Source organism: Capsicum annuum, chromosome 2 (assembly GCF_002878395.1).
Source record: "Capsicum annuum cultivar UCD-10X-F1 chromosome 2, UCD10Xv1.1, whole genome shotgun sequence".
In the NCBI taxonomy this organism is placed as follows: Eukaryota; Viridiplantae; Streptophyta; class Magnoliopsida; order Solanales; family Solanaceae; genus Capsicum; species Capsicum annuum.
In genome coordinates this window covers 121,606,067-121,623,503 of record NC_061112.1, presented here as the reverse complement: position 1 = coordinate 121,623,503, position 17,437 = coordinate 121,606,067, and the positions used below count along the sequence as shown (strand labels likewise).

The following is a 17,437-nucleotide window of genomic DNA, read 5'->3' as shown; positions in this document are numbered from 1 at the left end:
ATTATTTAAATAAAAATATTAATGTGCATGATAATTAGTAGGCATGAAGTGGAAAAATGGAATCATTATTCTTTTTGTGTTATTGGGTATAAATTGGCAAGAATGTGATTAGTTATTTTCAGAGGCGGATCCAAGATTCGAAAGCTCCGGATGCTACCTTATTTTGAACAATAACATATACTCCGTACGATATTTTAGGATAATGGAATCAATATTCAAAGAGTAAACTATAATTATATATATCTAACAAGTGTTACTATTACACGAAGGCTTGCCTAGTTGGTATTGTCAAGTGCTTTGTGAAGAAGAGATCATGGGTTCTATTCTTCATAGCCACACTATGGATCTTTAAAAAACAGACAAGTGCTAAAAATCACTCTAAAAGTACAGTGCAGAGCAGGTTTCAAACCCACATTGTTGGAGTCGACCACTTACGCCACTAGTCCCTTTGATATTGTGGGTGCCAAGCATAATATTTATACATTAACTGATACATATACACATAAATATATTTCATCCGAGAAGTGTTTATTTTGATGTAACTCATATAACCATCCCGTAATTATCTCCTACTAATTGCCCCACTAATTCTCAAAAGACTATCCATATTCTCAACATTTATTTGTGGAAAAATCTTACACTTATATAAAGGATGTTTTCTTCATTGTATTGAGATAGTGACAAAAGGACTAAAAGTGGATGAGAAATATTATTTGTTTTCTTACTTTGAGTTAGTGAAGTGAAAGAGAGAGTTGAAATAAAGAAAATATTTTAAATCTCCAATTACATTTACTATACAAAACAGAGTTTAAAATGTTGAAGGAAGGTGTTTTTTTAGTGGAGTTTTTGGACTCTTCAAATTATTTGGAGTTGCTTGAGTTGTACGACGTTGTTGGGCTGTTATATCCTGTAGGAGATGAATCAAAGAGATATATTGTTGAATCAGTATAGATTTTGTCGCAATGAGCTTAAATCTCTTTAAAGAGAGAGCGAGATATCCGTTTGTTAGCTTGAGTTATGGTATATTACACCAAACTACAAAGTAACAATACTAAAATTTTCAAGAACTCTTGATTTCAGGCGTAAAATATCTTCGAAATCTCCAAATACATATATCCATCTTCTTTGATTTTTTTCTTTTTCATTAGATAAAAGACTTCCACTCATTTATAGTAATCATACTAAGGACAATTCACCAAACAAACATCAAAAACTACCTTCCTTTACATTGATCCAATATCCAAAAGATCCCCAAATTTAAACCTAAGAGCTAGTGAACATGGTAACAACATGCTTAGCCAGTTCACCAGGCAACACAAGTCTTGACAACATTTTGAATTTCCCTAGAAGTAATAGTTGGCTTCTTGTAAATCCTAGCCAATCTAGATAATTCCTGAGCAAGCTTCTCAAATATATCATTAATGGAACTGTTTTTATTATTTCCATTGACTTGCTTGAAAGACCAACAATATCTGGATGAACCTTCTTCAACATCTTGAAAATGTAGATCTTGTAGTCTCAATGCTCTTCGTTGCATTCTTCTTCTTCTTGTCGCCACCAGCATTTTTCGGGAGCTTCTTTCCGGCTTTAGGCTTCTTCTCTGTAGGAACTTCATCGACCTTCTTCTTCTCTACTAGCTTTTTCCCTGCTGGCTTTGGTGAGCTTGAGATCCAAGTCATTGCTGGCTTCTTCATATAGCTGTGAAATTTTTCTAAAGAAAAAGTTGGGGAATGAGATCCAAATCATTGCCGTAGAAGTTTCCTCCTTAACAGTGAACTTAGAGTCATAAATCAGGGGTCTCATTTGATAAGACACACCATCTTTTGATTTAATATAAAAGGCAGCCTTTGAAGTTAGATTAATGAAGTCCTCTCTCAAAGAAAGTCTAATTAATTAGAATGCGACAATTTCTGAAATAATTGATCTGACAATGGCCCTTGATGTTACATTGTACATGGATCGTGCTACACAGTTCTTCCAGATCAGGTCATCCATATGAAAATTTTCCAACGATGGCATGTTGTAAATTTTCAATGATATTCATATTAACAACCTCAGTTTCCGACCACTTTATGTAGTGTTCCCCATGTAACATAGCGATGGATTTAACAGCATTCAAAAGCAAATCTTTCTTAGGTCACGCTTGCATATTATTCAAATTAGTAGGTTTCATTATTTTCGAGGAATCAAGGCTGCAACAGGGTTGAAAATGGTGGGGGTGGGTATTTTGGGAGGTGCAGATAAGGGAGACTAGTCAATCGTTGTTGTTGATGAGTGACCGGTGGCCAGCATGGCTTAAATGGAAACTGCAGGCCTCGTCAATTAATATATGTTATTTTTGCTTGGTCTAGCATATTAGATGCGAATATGGATACTACAACTTATACTATATTTTTCTTCTAGAATATAGTATGAGGTTAGGTGTGCCTGCACTAGTATATATTTGTGGGTATTAGCATTACAGGAAGATTAGTAGTTAATCATTTCAAGTTATACAAATAACTAATGAAGGAGGAAAATAATTTGGCAAGGCTAGGGGGATCTTTGCCGGTACCAAGTGTTCAAGAACTGGCCAAAGGCTCACTGGAAAACGTCCCGCTGCGTTACCTGAGAGATGATCAACAACTTCCTCCTCCGATTATGATCAAATCTGATGATAATATTCCAATCATCAACGTGGAAAGCTTGCTTCTTGGGGATGAATTCGAATTCAAGAAGCTCGATTCTGCTTGTAGACAATGGGGATTTTTTCAGGTTAATTCCTTTAATCATAATTATCATTGAGTCATACAATGAATCGTGCTAAAGAAACATTGAGTCATACAAGAAGCTCGATTCTGCGTGTAGACAGTGCAGTTTTGAAAACTAATGTTTGAGCGAGAAATTAGCTCCTATAGTAATGGATTTTCTATTGTGTACTCCTTTTTATTCACTTTTAGACACTGGAGTTTTTAAGAAAATTAATTTAACTGCATATCCTTGTTATATTGTTGGTTTTGGTAATGTATGTGGTGCATAATTAATACTTACAGCTGATAAATCATGGAGTGAGTGACTCACTAATTGATAAAGTGAAGAAGGATACTCAAGATTTCTTCAACCTTCCATTGGAAGATAAGAAAAAGTTGAGCAAATGGATGGTGATATGGATGGTTATGGACAAGATTTTGTTGTCTCTGAGGATCAGAAACTTGATTGGGCTGATATGTTTTTCTTGACAACCAATCCTCCTTATCTCAGAAAACAACATATTTTCTCCCACCTCCCTCAACCGTTCAGGTATATATTCCGAATAATTTATTTACATTATTGTCAGTATATATAAGTTAAATCCTAGTTAAACTTGAGATGTGTAGTGTGTAGAAAAGTTAGAACCAACTTTGGAAAATTTTCTTGATGATCTTTACTATGTGTGAACTAATGTATATACATACATGTATCTTATGCAAGAAGCTAAATAATAAAAGCACATGTATCTTGCGCAAGAAGCTAAATAATAAAAACAACAAAAGAAATATCTAAACACTTGTATCTTTTCTTAACACTTTTTCTTTATTCTCAACATCCCCTCAAGATGGAGGGGATCGAAGTGAGTCCCATCTTGGCAAGAAAACGGTGGTGCGATGGTCCAGAAAGGGATTTTGTGAATATGTCGGCAATTTGATCCTTTGAAGGGAGATAGTGAAGAGAAATGAGCCCAGAAAGAAATTGTTGCCGGAAGAAATGACAATCTAGCTCCACATGTTTTGTGCATTTGTGGAATATGGTATTTCTAGCGATATGAATCGCTGCTTGACTGTCGGAACGAATGGGCATTGGCAAAGCCGATGGAACTGATAGATCAAACAATAAGCGAGTTAACCAAGTGAGCTCCGCAACTAATCGTCTCATCGATCGATATTCCACTTTAGCGAATGAAAGAGATACAGATGCTTGCTTGTTGGACTTCCAAGAGATGGGAGAACCTCCCATGGAGATGAAAAACCCACTGATCGATCAACGAGAATTTGGGCAAGACGCCCAATCCGCATCGCAAAATGCATTGAGGGAGAAAGATGGAGAGGCAGATAAGAAGATCCCTCGACAAGAATGTCCTTTCAGGTAACGCAGAACCCTCAAAGCTGTTGTGAAAAGTATATCGCAGGGAGTTTGCATATATTGACTTAATGTTAATACTGCATAGCATATATCTGGCCTGGTATGAGTTAAATAACTTAGCTTGCCAATCAAATGCCTGTAAACAGAAGGATCTGACATGGGTGTTCCTGATGATTCAGAAAGTTTACAAGAAGGATCCATCGGAGATGATACAAGATGCAAATGAGAAATGTCAAACTCTTGAAGTAAATCAAAGGTATATTTCCTTTGACAGATGATAATTCCATGATCTTCACTTAAAATTTCCATTCCCAGAAAGTAATGTAGAAGTCCTAGGTCTTTGATTTTGAATTCAGAATGAAGAAACTATTTTAGACACTCGATCTCTTTGGTGTCACCACCTGTAATGAGGATATCATCAACGTATACAGCCACTATAGATATCAAAGAACCAGTCTTTTTGAAAAAAGGGAATAGTCATTGAGAGAAGCACTATAACCTTTGAAATTAAGAGCACCTGCAAGTTTGGCATACCATTGCCTAGAAGCTTGTCTCAAACCATAAAGCGACTTATTGAGTTTGCACATCAAATTAGGATCAGGAGAAGACAAACCAGGTGGAAACTTCATATACACTTCTTCTTTCAAATCTCCTAGCAAGAAAGAATTTTTAACATCAAATTGAGAAATATCCCAATGCCTTTTAGCATCCACAGATAAAATTCATCGGATTGTAGTCATTTTGACTACGGGGGAGAAGGTTTCATTGAAATCTACCCCTTCTTTTTGGATGTCCTCCCTTATGACCAGCCTAGCTTTTAGCCTCTCAAGTGATCCATCTGCATGATGTTTTACCTTGTAAACCCATTTGCAAGGTAAAGCCTTTCTTCCCGGTGAAAGTGGAACCACATCCCAAGTGTGGTTGGACTGTAAAGCTGCTAGTTCATCATCCAAAGAACTGTACCAATCTGGATTAGTAGATGCCTGGTGATAACGAGTTGGTTCTTTGATTGTAGACACTGATTCAAGAATGAGTTGATTTGATAAAGAGAGTCCAGCAAAATAAATAGAATTAGGTGCAACAGAAGATGCAAAAAAAGACTCAGTGACTGGGCTAAAAATATATTGTTATAGAAATAATCTTGTAAATGCACTAGACGTACACCTTTATTAGTTCTGTCTGATCTCCTAACAAGTGGTGTACTGATTGCAGGTAGATTTTTTGGTGGAGAAGGTGGGGTTGATTGTGAATGTGAAGAATCTGAAGCTGGTAGTATATCTGAAAGGGGAAAAGTGTGGTTTGTAGAATTTGTGTTGAAAAGGAGTGTGTCATCAGCGAAAGAATAAATTCATGGTCTGGTACAGAAAAGATAGGTGGAGATGATATGGTATTCTTTGTAAAGGGAAAAATGTTCTCATAGAACTGGACATCTCTAGTGACAATTATTTTCTGTGTATTCAACTCTAAGATTTTAAAACCCTTTCGATTAATGGGATAACCAAGAAAGACACAAGCTTGTTCTCTTGGTTCAAACTTCCCTCTCACATGTGACAAAGTGCTAGCATAGCATAAGTATCCAAAACACCTTAATGAACTATGATTAGGTGCCTTACCAAACAATTTATGATAGGGAGTTTTTCCATTAAGGACTCTTGAAGGCATCCTGTTAATAAGAAAAGTAGCAGTGAGGATACACTCACCCCAATATCTTAAGGGAACCTGAGATTGAAATAAAAGAGCCCTTGTCGTTTTAAGCAAGTGTCTGTGCTTCCTCTCAACAACTCCATTTTGTTGAGGGGTAGCCACATAGGATGTTTGATGTACAATAACTTGAGAGTTGAAATAATTAGTTGCAATCAAGATCTTTCCCAACTCCAGGGCATTATCTGACCTTATTTTCTTCACCTTAACATTAAATTGTCTCTCAACTATATTCAGAAAACATTCCAATATAGGAAAAGCATTACTTTTAGTTCTCAACAGATAAGTCCAAGTCCCTCTACTGTAATCATTCACTATAGTAAGGAAGTATCAATATCCATTATAAGTATCTACCTTGTAGGGTCCCCAAGTATCAATGTGAATAAGGTCAAATATAGAAGTTGTTGAAATTTGAATAATGCGAAAAGAAGGTCTAGATTGTCTAGCTTTATGACAAATATCACAAAAACACTCAGAAGTAGATGGAAAAGAAAGAAAACGGACATTCTTCATTGATGAAAAAGGCAAATGCCCCAATCTAATATGCCAAAGTCTTACATTAGAAGCTGCATTATTACAAATGGGAGAGGAAATAATACTACCTTTATTAGAAACAGAAACTGAAGAACTACTAGGATTAGTAACAATCTTCGTACAAGTAGTCTTGCTGAAACTAGAGAATGACTCCTTGGCATTAGGCTTGAGTAGATAAGACCTTCTTGTTCTTCACCAAAAACTTGAGGCCTCCTCATGGAAGGGACCTACATCACACAGTTTGTCAGAGTGAAATACAAGGTGCAAGAAAACTGTTTACACAACTTGTGAATAGACATAAGATTATACTTGAAACTAGGAACATATACACATTTTCTAGAATCAAATCAAAAAATATGGCTATTGTACCTATATAAGTAACTCAAATGGTTTGACAATTAGGAAAATTGATAGTTAAATGAAATTAAAGACAAGTTATGGAAGCAAAGGAAGATAAATTAAAACACATGTGTTCTGATGCACCTGAATCTATGATCCGGGTGCTAGAGTTTAGGACAGAAAAATATGAACCAAGATGCTTAGAAATTGTACCAGCTACAGAATTAACATTGATGTCAATCCCTGAACTTGAACCTTTCTCCATCTTCATCTGTTTAAACATCTGAGCAAATTGAGAATATTGTTCCTTGCTGAAAGGTATCTCAGATTCAATAGCCTATTTTTGCACTGCATCTTTCATCATAGCATTATTCCCCTTTATCTGATTTTGAGAACCCCTATCATTTGTGAACTAAAAATTCTCAGAAAAGCCTATCAATCTGTAACAATCTATTCCAGATGTCTTTTCTTTCCACAATAATCATAAGAGACATTTGGGTTGTATTTCCCCTTTTTTTCTTTGACATTTGAAAGCTGTTTGGTGAACCTCTGCTGTTGAACCTGAGGAGGTGCAGATCTCGGATAAAAATTTCTAGATTTGTGGGGAGCTGATGGTATAAACTTTTGTGTCTATTTCCCTACCTTCTGATTGTTAATATTTCTTGTCATGAAGGCTGATAAATCTGCAGAACTCACGGGGTTGAAATAAGATTCCCTTTGGTTCTCATCTTGCAGAATCAAAGAGTAAGCAAGATTGATGTTAGGTAATGGGTTGATCATGAGAATGTTGCTTCTAGCTTGAGAATAGGTATCACTAAGACCCATGAGAAACTGTATCAACCTCTCATCCTCTAAGGATTACTTTAGTTTGATCTTACCTTTACATATACACACGCAACTATACTGAATATTAGAATTAAGAGAATCTAGTTCATCCCATAATTTTTTAAGTCTAGTGAAGTATCCTGCTATGCTATTTGTTCCTTGATTTAAGCTATTGAGCTCCTTTTGCAGATGATAAAGCTTAGCACCATTGGTGATATGGAAAACAAAGCTAGAAATCAAAATTATAACGAAAGGGAGGAGATAAAGATGCTAACAATGACACAAGATGAAACAAGACACGAATTCAACACAAACACAAAGGAAATTGCATAGAAAATAAAGATAGATAGTGAGACCAAGATTATTACAAGATAAAGAACCAAGTGTATTTCAACACTAACCCCTAATGAATGTAATAATCAAAACCACACTCTTACGGTGATCGCCAAGGTAATTGAGTCACCTCAAGATCCATCATTTCCAAGCAAAGAACAATATTGGCTTTTCCAAGCCCTATACTAAGGATGACTTTTTCAAGTCCTAACTAAGACTATACTAAGGTGGTCTACTCTCAAGAGAGAGGATTTTCAAGTGTTTCAATCTTTTATCATTCAAAAACTAACTAGCAAATGAACTAATAGAACCTATTTATAGTCTAACTTATTACATAACAAAATGACTATAATACCCTTAATGAAAAGGGGTGGTCATGGAGTGTTACTTGGACAAGGCTAAGTGAACAAAATGCCTTAATGAAGGTCCAAAACCGTGAGTCCTCAATTTTCAATGCTCCAAGCAATTTTCCACACGTGGGATTGCTCTTTCGTGTACTAAAATCGGCCCCTCCATGTAGGATCTCGTGTCCTCAATGCGACCAAAGCTTGATGCCCCACGTGCTGACTTCGAATGATGTCATTGAAAGCTAAGGTGGCCATCTGACTCGTATCATCCTCCCCTTCTTGAAAAGGATTCGACCTCGAATCCAAACCTTACAAAACCAAAGAAAGGACACACAAATACAAACTCCTCATAGCATGATGGTTAGGGTTAGCATGATAAATCACCTTAACATGCCAAGGTTGCACATATTTAGAATATAACCAAGGATCCTTTGAACTAAATATTAAATAATTAATGAAAATGCACAAAGGATTTGGCTATGGAATTCACCAAAAGTGATACTTTGTTTGTAATGTAAACCAAGCAACAAGTTGGGTGCACCATCATCATCAAATATATATTTGGCACCGGGGTCAAACGGAAAGAGTGGCCATAGACACGGGTCTAGACAATACTCTCCTTTCCCGTGGTCTCCACCCAAACTAAATGGCATACTCTCTACAATAGCATACATATTATCTAATGCAAGTAGATTAGAGAAATGTATCACTCAAGTCGACTTCTACTAAGGTGCCCTCATGTGTGTACTCACTACTAGTTTCACAATCATCACCATGAGTACCCTCAATAATAAAGTCACACAAAGTAGAAGGAGAATTAGTTTCCAAGACCACATATCCCTTACCCTTAAGAGTACTCTCATCTTCGAAGAAGAGATTTCCATCTTTAGGAGGAATATTGCCACATCATAGTGGGTTAGCATATCGGTTATAGCTTCTAAGGCAAGCTATACCATCATTTTCACCACTAGGTTCATTAGGAGTGGTTCTATCATCTTCAAACAAGACATTATACCAAAAAAGAGCATGATCTATTTCTCCTACAAATTCAGAACAAACACATTCATCACTCTCTAAAAGATCAATATCAAGATTCAAAGAGATTTCAAGTGCAAGATTATCTTAAGAATAGCTCTCGGGTTCACTTCTATTCCTTTGGTCAACATTTTCAACATCATCACACACTTAAGGTTCATTAATCACATCATACACATCTTCAAGTAGTGGGTAATTTTCACACATAAGTTGATCAACACCAGTTTTAGAAGATAATGTACTTTCATTCAACACAATAGTTTCAGCACTAGGTGGATATAAATTGATCTTACAAGAAGAGTCGATTCGGTCATCAATAGGATCAACTAGTGTATCCACACTCACAACACGTACATCATCATCAAGTGGCAAACAAACAATAGACTCATATATAGGCAAGCTACAACTCACACTCAATGGGCTACTAGCCACACAATTATCATTCACATGCACCAAAGTGCAAGAGTTAGTTATTTTACCTTGAAGTCCTTGAGTAGATTCTTCTTTGTCATGGTGTGAAGGCCCTCCACAAGCTTGGGCAGCAACTACCTTTCGGCATTGCTCGCCTTCGCTTGTCATGTTGATACGTACACAAATGTCTTTTGAAATAAAAGGACAACCAATATTAGCATGGTTTGGTGGTAATCCCCTCACTTCGCTCCACACAACCTCTCCTTTTTCCACTCTCGGATTACCACCTTGCACTCCCTTACTCCTCTCAATCTTTTGTCTCTTATAATAATTCGTATTGGAGTAGGTAGGCATTTCTCTTCGTGGTTTGGGCAGCAAGTAAGTCATGAGACGATTCTCCCATTGGTCTCCCATACGAAAAACAAAGCTAGAAACCAAAATTAAAACTAAAGAGAGGAGATGAAGATGCTAACAATGACATAAGATAAAATAAGACATGGATTCAACACATACACAAGGGAAATTGCATAGAAAATAAAGATAGATAGTGAGACCAAGATTATTACAAGATTAAGAACCAAGTTTATTTCAACACTAACCCCTAATGAATGTAATAATCAAAATCACACTCTTATAGTGACCGCCAAGGTAATCGACTCACCTCAAGATCCACCATTTCCAAGCAAAGAACAATATTGGCTTTTCCAAGCCCTATACTAAGGATGACTTTTCTAAGTCCTAACTAAGGCTATACTAAGGTGGTCAACTCTTAAGAGAGAGGATTTTCAAGTGTTTCAATCTTTCATCATTCAAAAACTAACTAGCAAATGAACTAATAGAATCTATTTATAGTCTAACTTATTACATAACAAAATGACCATAATACCCTTAATGAAAAGGGGTGGTCATAGAGTGTTACTTGAACAAGGCTAAGTGAAAAAAATGCCCTTAATGAAGCCCCAAAACTGTGAGTCCTCAATTTTCAATGCTCCAAGCAATCTTCCACACGTGGGATTGCTCTTTGGTGTACTCAAATTGGGCCCTCCATGTAGGATCCCGTGTCCTCAATGCAACCAAATCTTGATGCCCCATGTACTGACTTCAAATGATGTCATCGAAAGCTAAGGTGGCCATTTGACTCGTATCAATTGGACTGACCAAACCTGTGCTCAAGGCTGGTCTAAAGATCTTGTACAGTTTTGGAATAAATTACACTGTCAGCTATGTCCTCAGAGAGTGAATTTAAGATCCAGGATGTGACCATGTCATTACACTTGTTCCATGCTTGAAAATCTTCTGAATCCGATGTTGGGCATGGGTGGGAACCCGTAATGAATCCCAATTTGTTCTTTGCTGACAGAGCAATTAGGACTGACCTCTTCTAACCCGAATATCCCTTGCCATCAAAGGGTGTATTTACTAGTGTCATAACAGGGTTATCAGAAGCATGAAGATGATTAGGATGATTTGGATCCATGGTGAGGGTGCTAGCAGTAGTAGTCATTGAAGCAGTAGCTATTTGCTCCGCCATGTTTGAGATTGAGAAAGGAGAAAGTTGGTGTTGAATCTGATCTGAAAATTATTGCTTTGATACCATGTAGAAAAGTTAGAACCAACTTTGGGAAATTTTCTTGATGATCTTTATTATGTGTGAACCAATGTATATATATACATGTATCTTATGCAAGAAGCTAAATAATAAAAACACATGTATCCTGTGCAAGAAGCTAAATAATAAAAACAACAAAAGAAATATCTAAACACTTGTATCTTGTTTTAACACTTTTTCTTTATTCTCAACATAGTGTGTAGTTGTCTCATGCCAACTAATGTTGTCGTATTGAAACAGAGTAACAGTGGAACTATATGAAGCTGAACTAAAAATATTGGCTCTGAAGATTATTGATTTTCTAGCAAAAGCACTAAATATGGATGAAGAATACATTAGGGAAATGTTTGGCGAAGGAACGCAAGCAATGAGGATGAATTACTATCCACCATGTCCACAACCAGATAAAGTGATAGGACTCACTTCTCATTCAGATGTTGTTTCCCTCACAATTCTCCTTCAACTCAACCAAATGGAAGGACTTCAAATCAAGAAAAATGGTGTGTGGATTCCTATTATTCCTCTTCCTCATGCCTTCATTATCAACATTGGTGATATCTTGGAGGTAAATAAGTATGATGTTACGGTCGCCTTTCCTTTCAAAAAGAATCTTAATTATCAGGTCAGTTATAATTTTTATCCAGCTATCGACTCATAGTGTAATCTATGTTGCTCGGATTCTGCATAAGATGTTGTCGCACCCTAATATTCCAAAAGAGAAAAAATGCACTACTTGTTGGAGGATCAGGCACACATGCAGTGGCATGTTTGAAGAATTCAAGCAACATAACAAGTAATTACCTTGAAGTGATTATAGTGTAAATATTTTTTACGCTGTCAGTGTCGATACTGAAATTTACGGGAAGGACTATATACAACAAAATACATCATTTCTTGCTACAGATCGCGTAAAGGAGCATAAAACCTTGTTAGACTACATTTTGTTTCACTTTTGTGTAACAGATCTGGTGCTGGTTTTGCACATCAAACTGTTGCCTATACTTTTTGATATTTTTAATGAGTCTGATATACCAACATGTATGTATCTGAAGATAGTGACAAATGGAGCCTACCGTAGCATTGAGCACAGAGCAGTGGTTAACAGCGAAAAGGAAAGACTCTCAATTGCAACATTTTACAGCACAAAATTTGACCGACAAATTGGTCCTGCTCCAAGTATCATTTCTGCTAAAAATCTCTCAAAGTTCAGAAGTATTGAAGCTGCAGATTATGTCAGAGGTTATTTTGCTCGTAAACTTGATAAGAGATCATACTTGGATGTTATGAGAATTGAAAATTCTGAGAATCCAGCAAGTTGAAACTCGAACAGTATTGACTCTACATACTATGAGTCATGTTAAGTAATTATCCTATATGCTACCGTGGATTATTTTTTTCTACTAATTGTTACGGGAAAAAAAAGCTCAAATATGTCACTGAACTATCAGAAATGACTCATTAATATCATCACTTAAAATTTCAACTCATTCATGTCATCGCAACCAGTTCATCTATGTCATTACTTTTTAATGATGAGTTTTCAAAAACAACTTTATCATGTGGCCTATTATTAGATGTCCACATCATTAATTAAAATAAATCAAGATTTATTTTAAAATATGAGACCCACTATGTAATACTGTATTTAACATAAAACTAAACACCATAAAACAAAAAAAAATCATAAAAAACAACTTAAGTTACAAAATTATTAAAAATTTCTTCACTTTAAAAATATTACAAATATCCCAACATTTATCACTTTTACCTTGTGCAGTGAAAAGTGGAAATACATGTTAAAAACTTTCTTTTTAAGGTTATAACTTTACCAAATTAAGCAATGGTTTCCTCCCTTTTCAACGCCTTCTTTTCTGCTGCGATTCCAATCCCTTTTTTTTGCTCTAATTCAAACTTTTGAATTAAGGTAAATTTCCTCCTAAAATCATATTCAATATCTTATTATCAACTTTACCTGGCATTCATCCCTCTAGAAAGCAAAATCATTTGTCCTTTCTATAGAATACTCCAACCAAAATTTTTGTCCTTTCTATAGAATACTCCAACCAAAATCACTTTCATACCACTGGATTCGATGGATTCAAACCAAAATTCTCAATCCATCCCTCCCAAATCACCAAATAGCAATGAAAACGATATAGAAATGGATGTCTCACCTGCGTCAAAAGTAAGCTTCAAAGACAAGATTCTACTTAACAAAAAAAATTCTGAAATCAAAATAGATTTCTCCAATAATATTTTACTGAGTGAAACAAAAAATTAATTGGAACCCCCGACAAAAGATGATACTGCGACCAACGAATTTAAAGTCATTCATCTTTTCGAGGAAGAAAAAATTCAACTGCTCTCACCTTGGAAATACTTTCTAATCATCAAGTTACTGGGGAAAAAAATTATGCATCATTATCTCAAAATAAAAATTCAAGATCTATGGAGACCTTCAGAGAAATTTCTTGTATTTATTGTTCTCTATTTTTGTTGTTAAATGTATCTCTTATTTTTTTAGATTTTAGTGAAATAGGCATATCAAAGATACATGTTAGTAAGTTTAAAGATATATATTGCGTACGAGGTTGCTTTGTATGTATCTCACACTATTTTTTATTTTGATTCAAATATTTATACCAAAGATACATATTCTGTAAAACAACATATACATTTTAAGCTTTTTGTATATCAGGTTTTGTGTTATTGTGGATTTATGTATCTCTTGTTATTTCAAATCTGGGTAATTTCAAGTTTAGATACATATTTATACATACATGATATTTTTTTCAATATCTTGTATCTATTGTTATCTATTTAAGTTTTATATGTATCTCTTGTTTTTAAGTTTTAGTTAAATGAGCATACTAAATATACACGTTAGTAAGTTTAAAGATACATATAGTTTATGAGAGGTATGTTTTATGTATCTCGCAATTTTTTTTTGAATTCAATTATATTTTTTGAATTCAATTTTTTGGCTCTCATACATTATATCATTAATTCAAACGCCGAAATAATGTAACAACACTGAACAATCATTGTAATTACTTCAAATAAAATTAAGAAAAAACAATGAAAAGGTCGTAGTAATCATTTATAACTGGAAATGAAATATGAAAGAAATTTTGTTAAAAAATGTGGAATAACAAATAAATTACCTATTTTCGTGGAATTTTATTCAGGTTTTACCATTATTAGTTAGGTTAATTGCTAAATTAAAGGAACTTTAGCCGTTACAGCCCTTAAATTATGCAAATTAGTTTAATTATTAAATGTATTTGTAGGATGTATCTCACGTTAGTTATATGTATCTTCAACGGCCATATGTTAAAAAATTAAGATATATTTTATCGTACAGAAAAATTAACGAGAGATACATATATGTACTATTGTGCACAATATGTATCTTTAACACTACTAATATATAGCTTTGGTATGCTTATATCACTAAAACTAAATCATCAAGAGATACATATATATACACAACCCGAATCAGAGATACAAGATGAAGAAAAATGTATTCAGTTAGACCAAATATGTATCTCAGCCTACTAAAATTAACAAAAATAGAATTACGTAAACATGTCGTTATATAGGTAATTTTAGGTAAATACCAGTAAACATGTCGTTATATAGGTAATTTTTACAAAAATAAATTCAAAAATTTTACTATATCATCCTTACTCTCAAAATCACTCTCCAGCTAAAAAATAAAATAAAATTAGCAACACACCTAGAGTCCCCCAAATACTAAAAAATCTGAAAGAAAAGGAAAAAGAAACAACTTGTTTCAAACAAGCACCCACTACTCTAAAGAAAACAAGTAAACAACCACCCAGTATGCTAATTAGTAAAAGAAGCTCAATTTCCGACATATAAATCGCAATCCACCCAAATTAGAGTTTCACAGATACTCAAAGACTGAACAGAAAAATGAAAATAAAATAAAATTGTAGTGACCCCCCCCCCCCCCCCCCCCCCTACACACACTACTATAGCAAAAGAAGTTGAATTTGTGATACCCAATAAGTAAAATTGATCAAATTCACAAAATTGTATAACTACTGACATGCTACCTTAAAGAAAGTTAGAATGAATGGGTTTGGAGCTCAAAGAGTAGAATTGATGAGAAGAATTTGGGTTTGGAGAGGTAACATGATCCAACCCACATCCATTCAAATGGGTTGGCTCTTTTTAATGGGTCTCATATTTTAAAATTAATATTGATTTATTTTTATTGATGACGTGAATCTCTAATAAGAGGCCACATGACAAAGCTGTTTTTGAAAACCTACTATTAAAAAGTAATGGCATAAATGAGTTGATCTTGAACCGGCGATGGCATGAATGAGTCGAACTTTTAACTGATGACATAAATGAGTCATTTTTGATAGTTTAGTAGCATATGTAAGTCTTTTCCCTTGTTACTATGAATTGATCTTCATAAGAAGTGTTTCATCAAGCATGGGTGGCAAACGGACGAGTCGAGTCGGATATGGACGGATCGAAAATGAGTCATGTAAAAACAGATAAAATATTCGATCCGACCAATATTTGATATGAATAACATGAGTAAACCCCATGGAAAATATCAATATCCATATTATCCATTACTTTTTATTATGTAAAGAAAAAACTACTCCTATATTACAAATATTTTTTCTTTTTTATTTCTTGTAGGGTGTGTTTGGTATGAAAGAAAATATTGTGATTTTCTAAAAAGTATTTTCTCAAAATAAGTGATCTTAAATTGGAGTTGCGAGTCGTCTCTCGGGTCGAGGTTAAAATTTGAATCTTTTATCTAGTTGTAAGTTTGATTTTGATTGTGGGTTGGGTCTGGGGTTGGGGTCGTGATTTGAATCTGGAGTCTCGGACTTGTGTCAAGATTTGGATCTCGAGTCGGTGTCATAAGCAAGGTCTCAATATGGATTTGGGTATTCGGTCTCGAAATATGCGTTTGTATCTCGAGTTCGGATCGTAATCGTGTCTCGAATTGGAATAATAGTGGAATTTGAATTTCGAATCTCGAATTATTGCCCAAGTTTGAGTTTCGTGTCGGTGTCGGAAGTTAGATCTCGAGATAGATTTGGGAGTTTTCTCTCAAATCGAGAGTAGGGGTCTCGGATCGTAGTAATGTCTCGAGTCGGATTCATAGTTAAGAGTCAGATCCTCGATCGAGGTTATAGTCAGGTCTCGAATAGAGTCGGATGTCGCGTCCTGGATTTTGGATCAGAAGTCGAAATGTGTATAATGTAAATATGACATTTTCTTTAAATTAGAGTAAGTAAGAAAGTAATAAAAATAATGAAAAACGGCGAAAACTACTCCTGAACTATTCAAAATAGAGCAAAAATCCCCTCTTTATTTTTTGGCTAAAAAATACCTCTTCGTTTATTTTTTTTTTTGGTTCAAAAATACCCTTCACTCTAATAAAGTGCCACCAAACACACCATATGAAAAAAATTATCACATGTCCAGTCCACTTCAGCATTTTATTTATGAAAAAGGATCAAAACTACCCCTAAATTATTCAAAATGAAGGAAAAATACCTCTCTTATTATTTTTTGGCTCAAAAGTACAGTTTTGTTTGTTTTTTGGCTCACAAATACCCCTACTTTAATGGAGTGCCACCTAGAACATAATATGAAAAAGGATTACCACATGGTCAAGCCACATCAGCACCCCATTTAATACTCAGTCGCTATCCACTTAACCATTCAACTTAACATCACATTTAATATCTGCACTCAATCCGTCTTTACAAAATTCGACATTTCTTCACTTAAACTCTCAAAAAAAAAAATGGATGAAAACTAGGAATTTTGAGGGAAAAAAAGTCCTTGGTACATTAGTTGAAATCTCTTATATTATTTGACATGATAAAGACAGATTGAGTTTCAACCCATTTACTAAGGGCTTTCTTTTCTCTTAAAATCCCTAATCAATGTCGATTTATTTCGGAAGAAATCAAGTGAAATGAAGGGTGAATTTATCTTTACCCATTACTTATGAATATGGGTTGAATTTTTTGAAGATGGATCAAATATGGGATTAAATTGGATCGTGATTTGAATCTCGAGTCTCGGACTTCTATCGAGATTTAGATCTCGAGTCAGTATCGTGAGCTAGGTCTCTATACGGGTTTGGGTATTTGATCTTGAAATGTGAGTCTAGATCTCGAGTCTGGATCGTAGTCGT

At 34.9% G+C, this 17,437-nt stretch overlaps 1 protein-coding gene and 1 pseudogene across 1 annotated transcript; both read left to right on the top strand.

The window, feature by feature from the left end:
- The first annotated feature begins 142 nt into the window (after positions 1 to 142).
- Positions 143 to 13,962, top strand: LOC107859159 (annotated as a pseudogene).
- LOC124895981 lies at positions 3,357 to 5,304 on the top strand. Its single transcript, XM_047406780.1, has 2 exons — positions 3,357 to 4,101; positions 4,278 to 5,304. Exons 1-2 carry the CDS (start codon positions 3,809 to 3,811, stop codon positions 4,306 to 4,308), a joined length of 324 nt encoding a protein of 107 aa, XP_047262736.1. The 5' UTR covers positions 3,357 to 3,808; the 3' UTR covers positions 4,309 to 5,304.
- Positions 13,963 to 17,437: the final 3,475 nt, after the last annotated feature.

Bases quoted from the DNA above. Each gene is read 5' to 3' on its own strand.
- LOC124895981 (XM_047406780.1), top strand. From the start codon at position 3,809: ATGGGCATTGGCAAAGCCGATGGAACTGATAGATCAAACAATAAGCGA. The intron at 4,102-4,277 runs GTAACGCAGAAC...CTGATGATTCAG, and splicing joins CGACAAGAATGTCCTTTCAG to AAAGTTTACAAGAAGGATCC.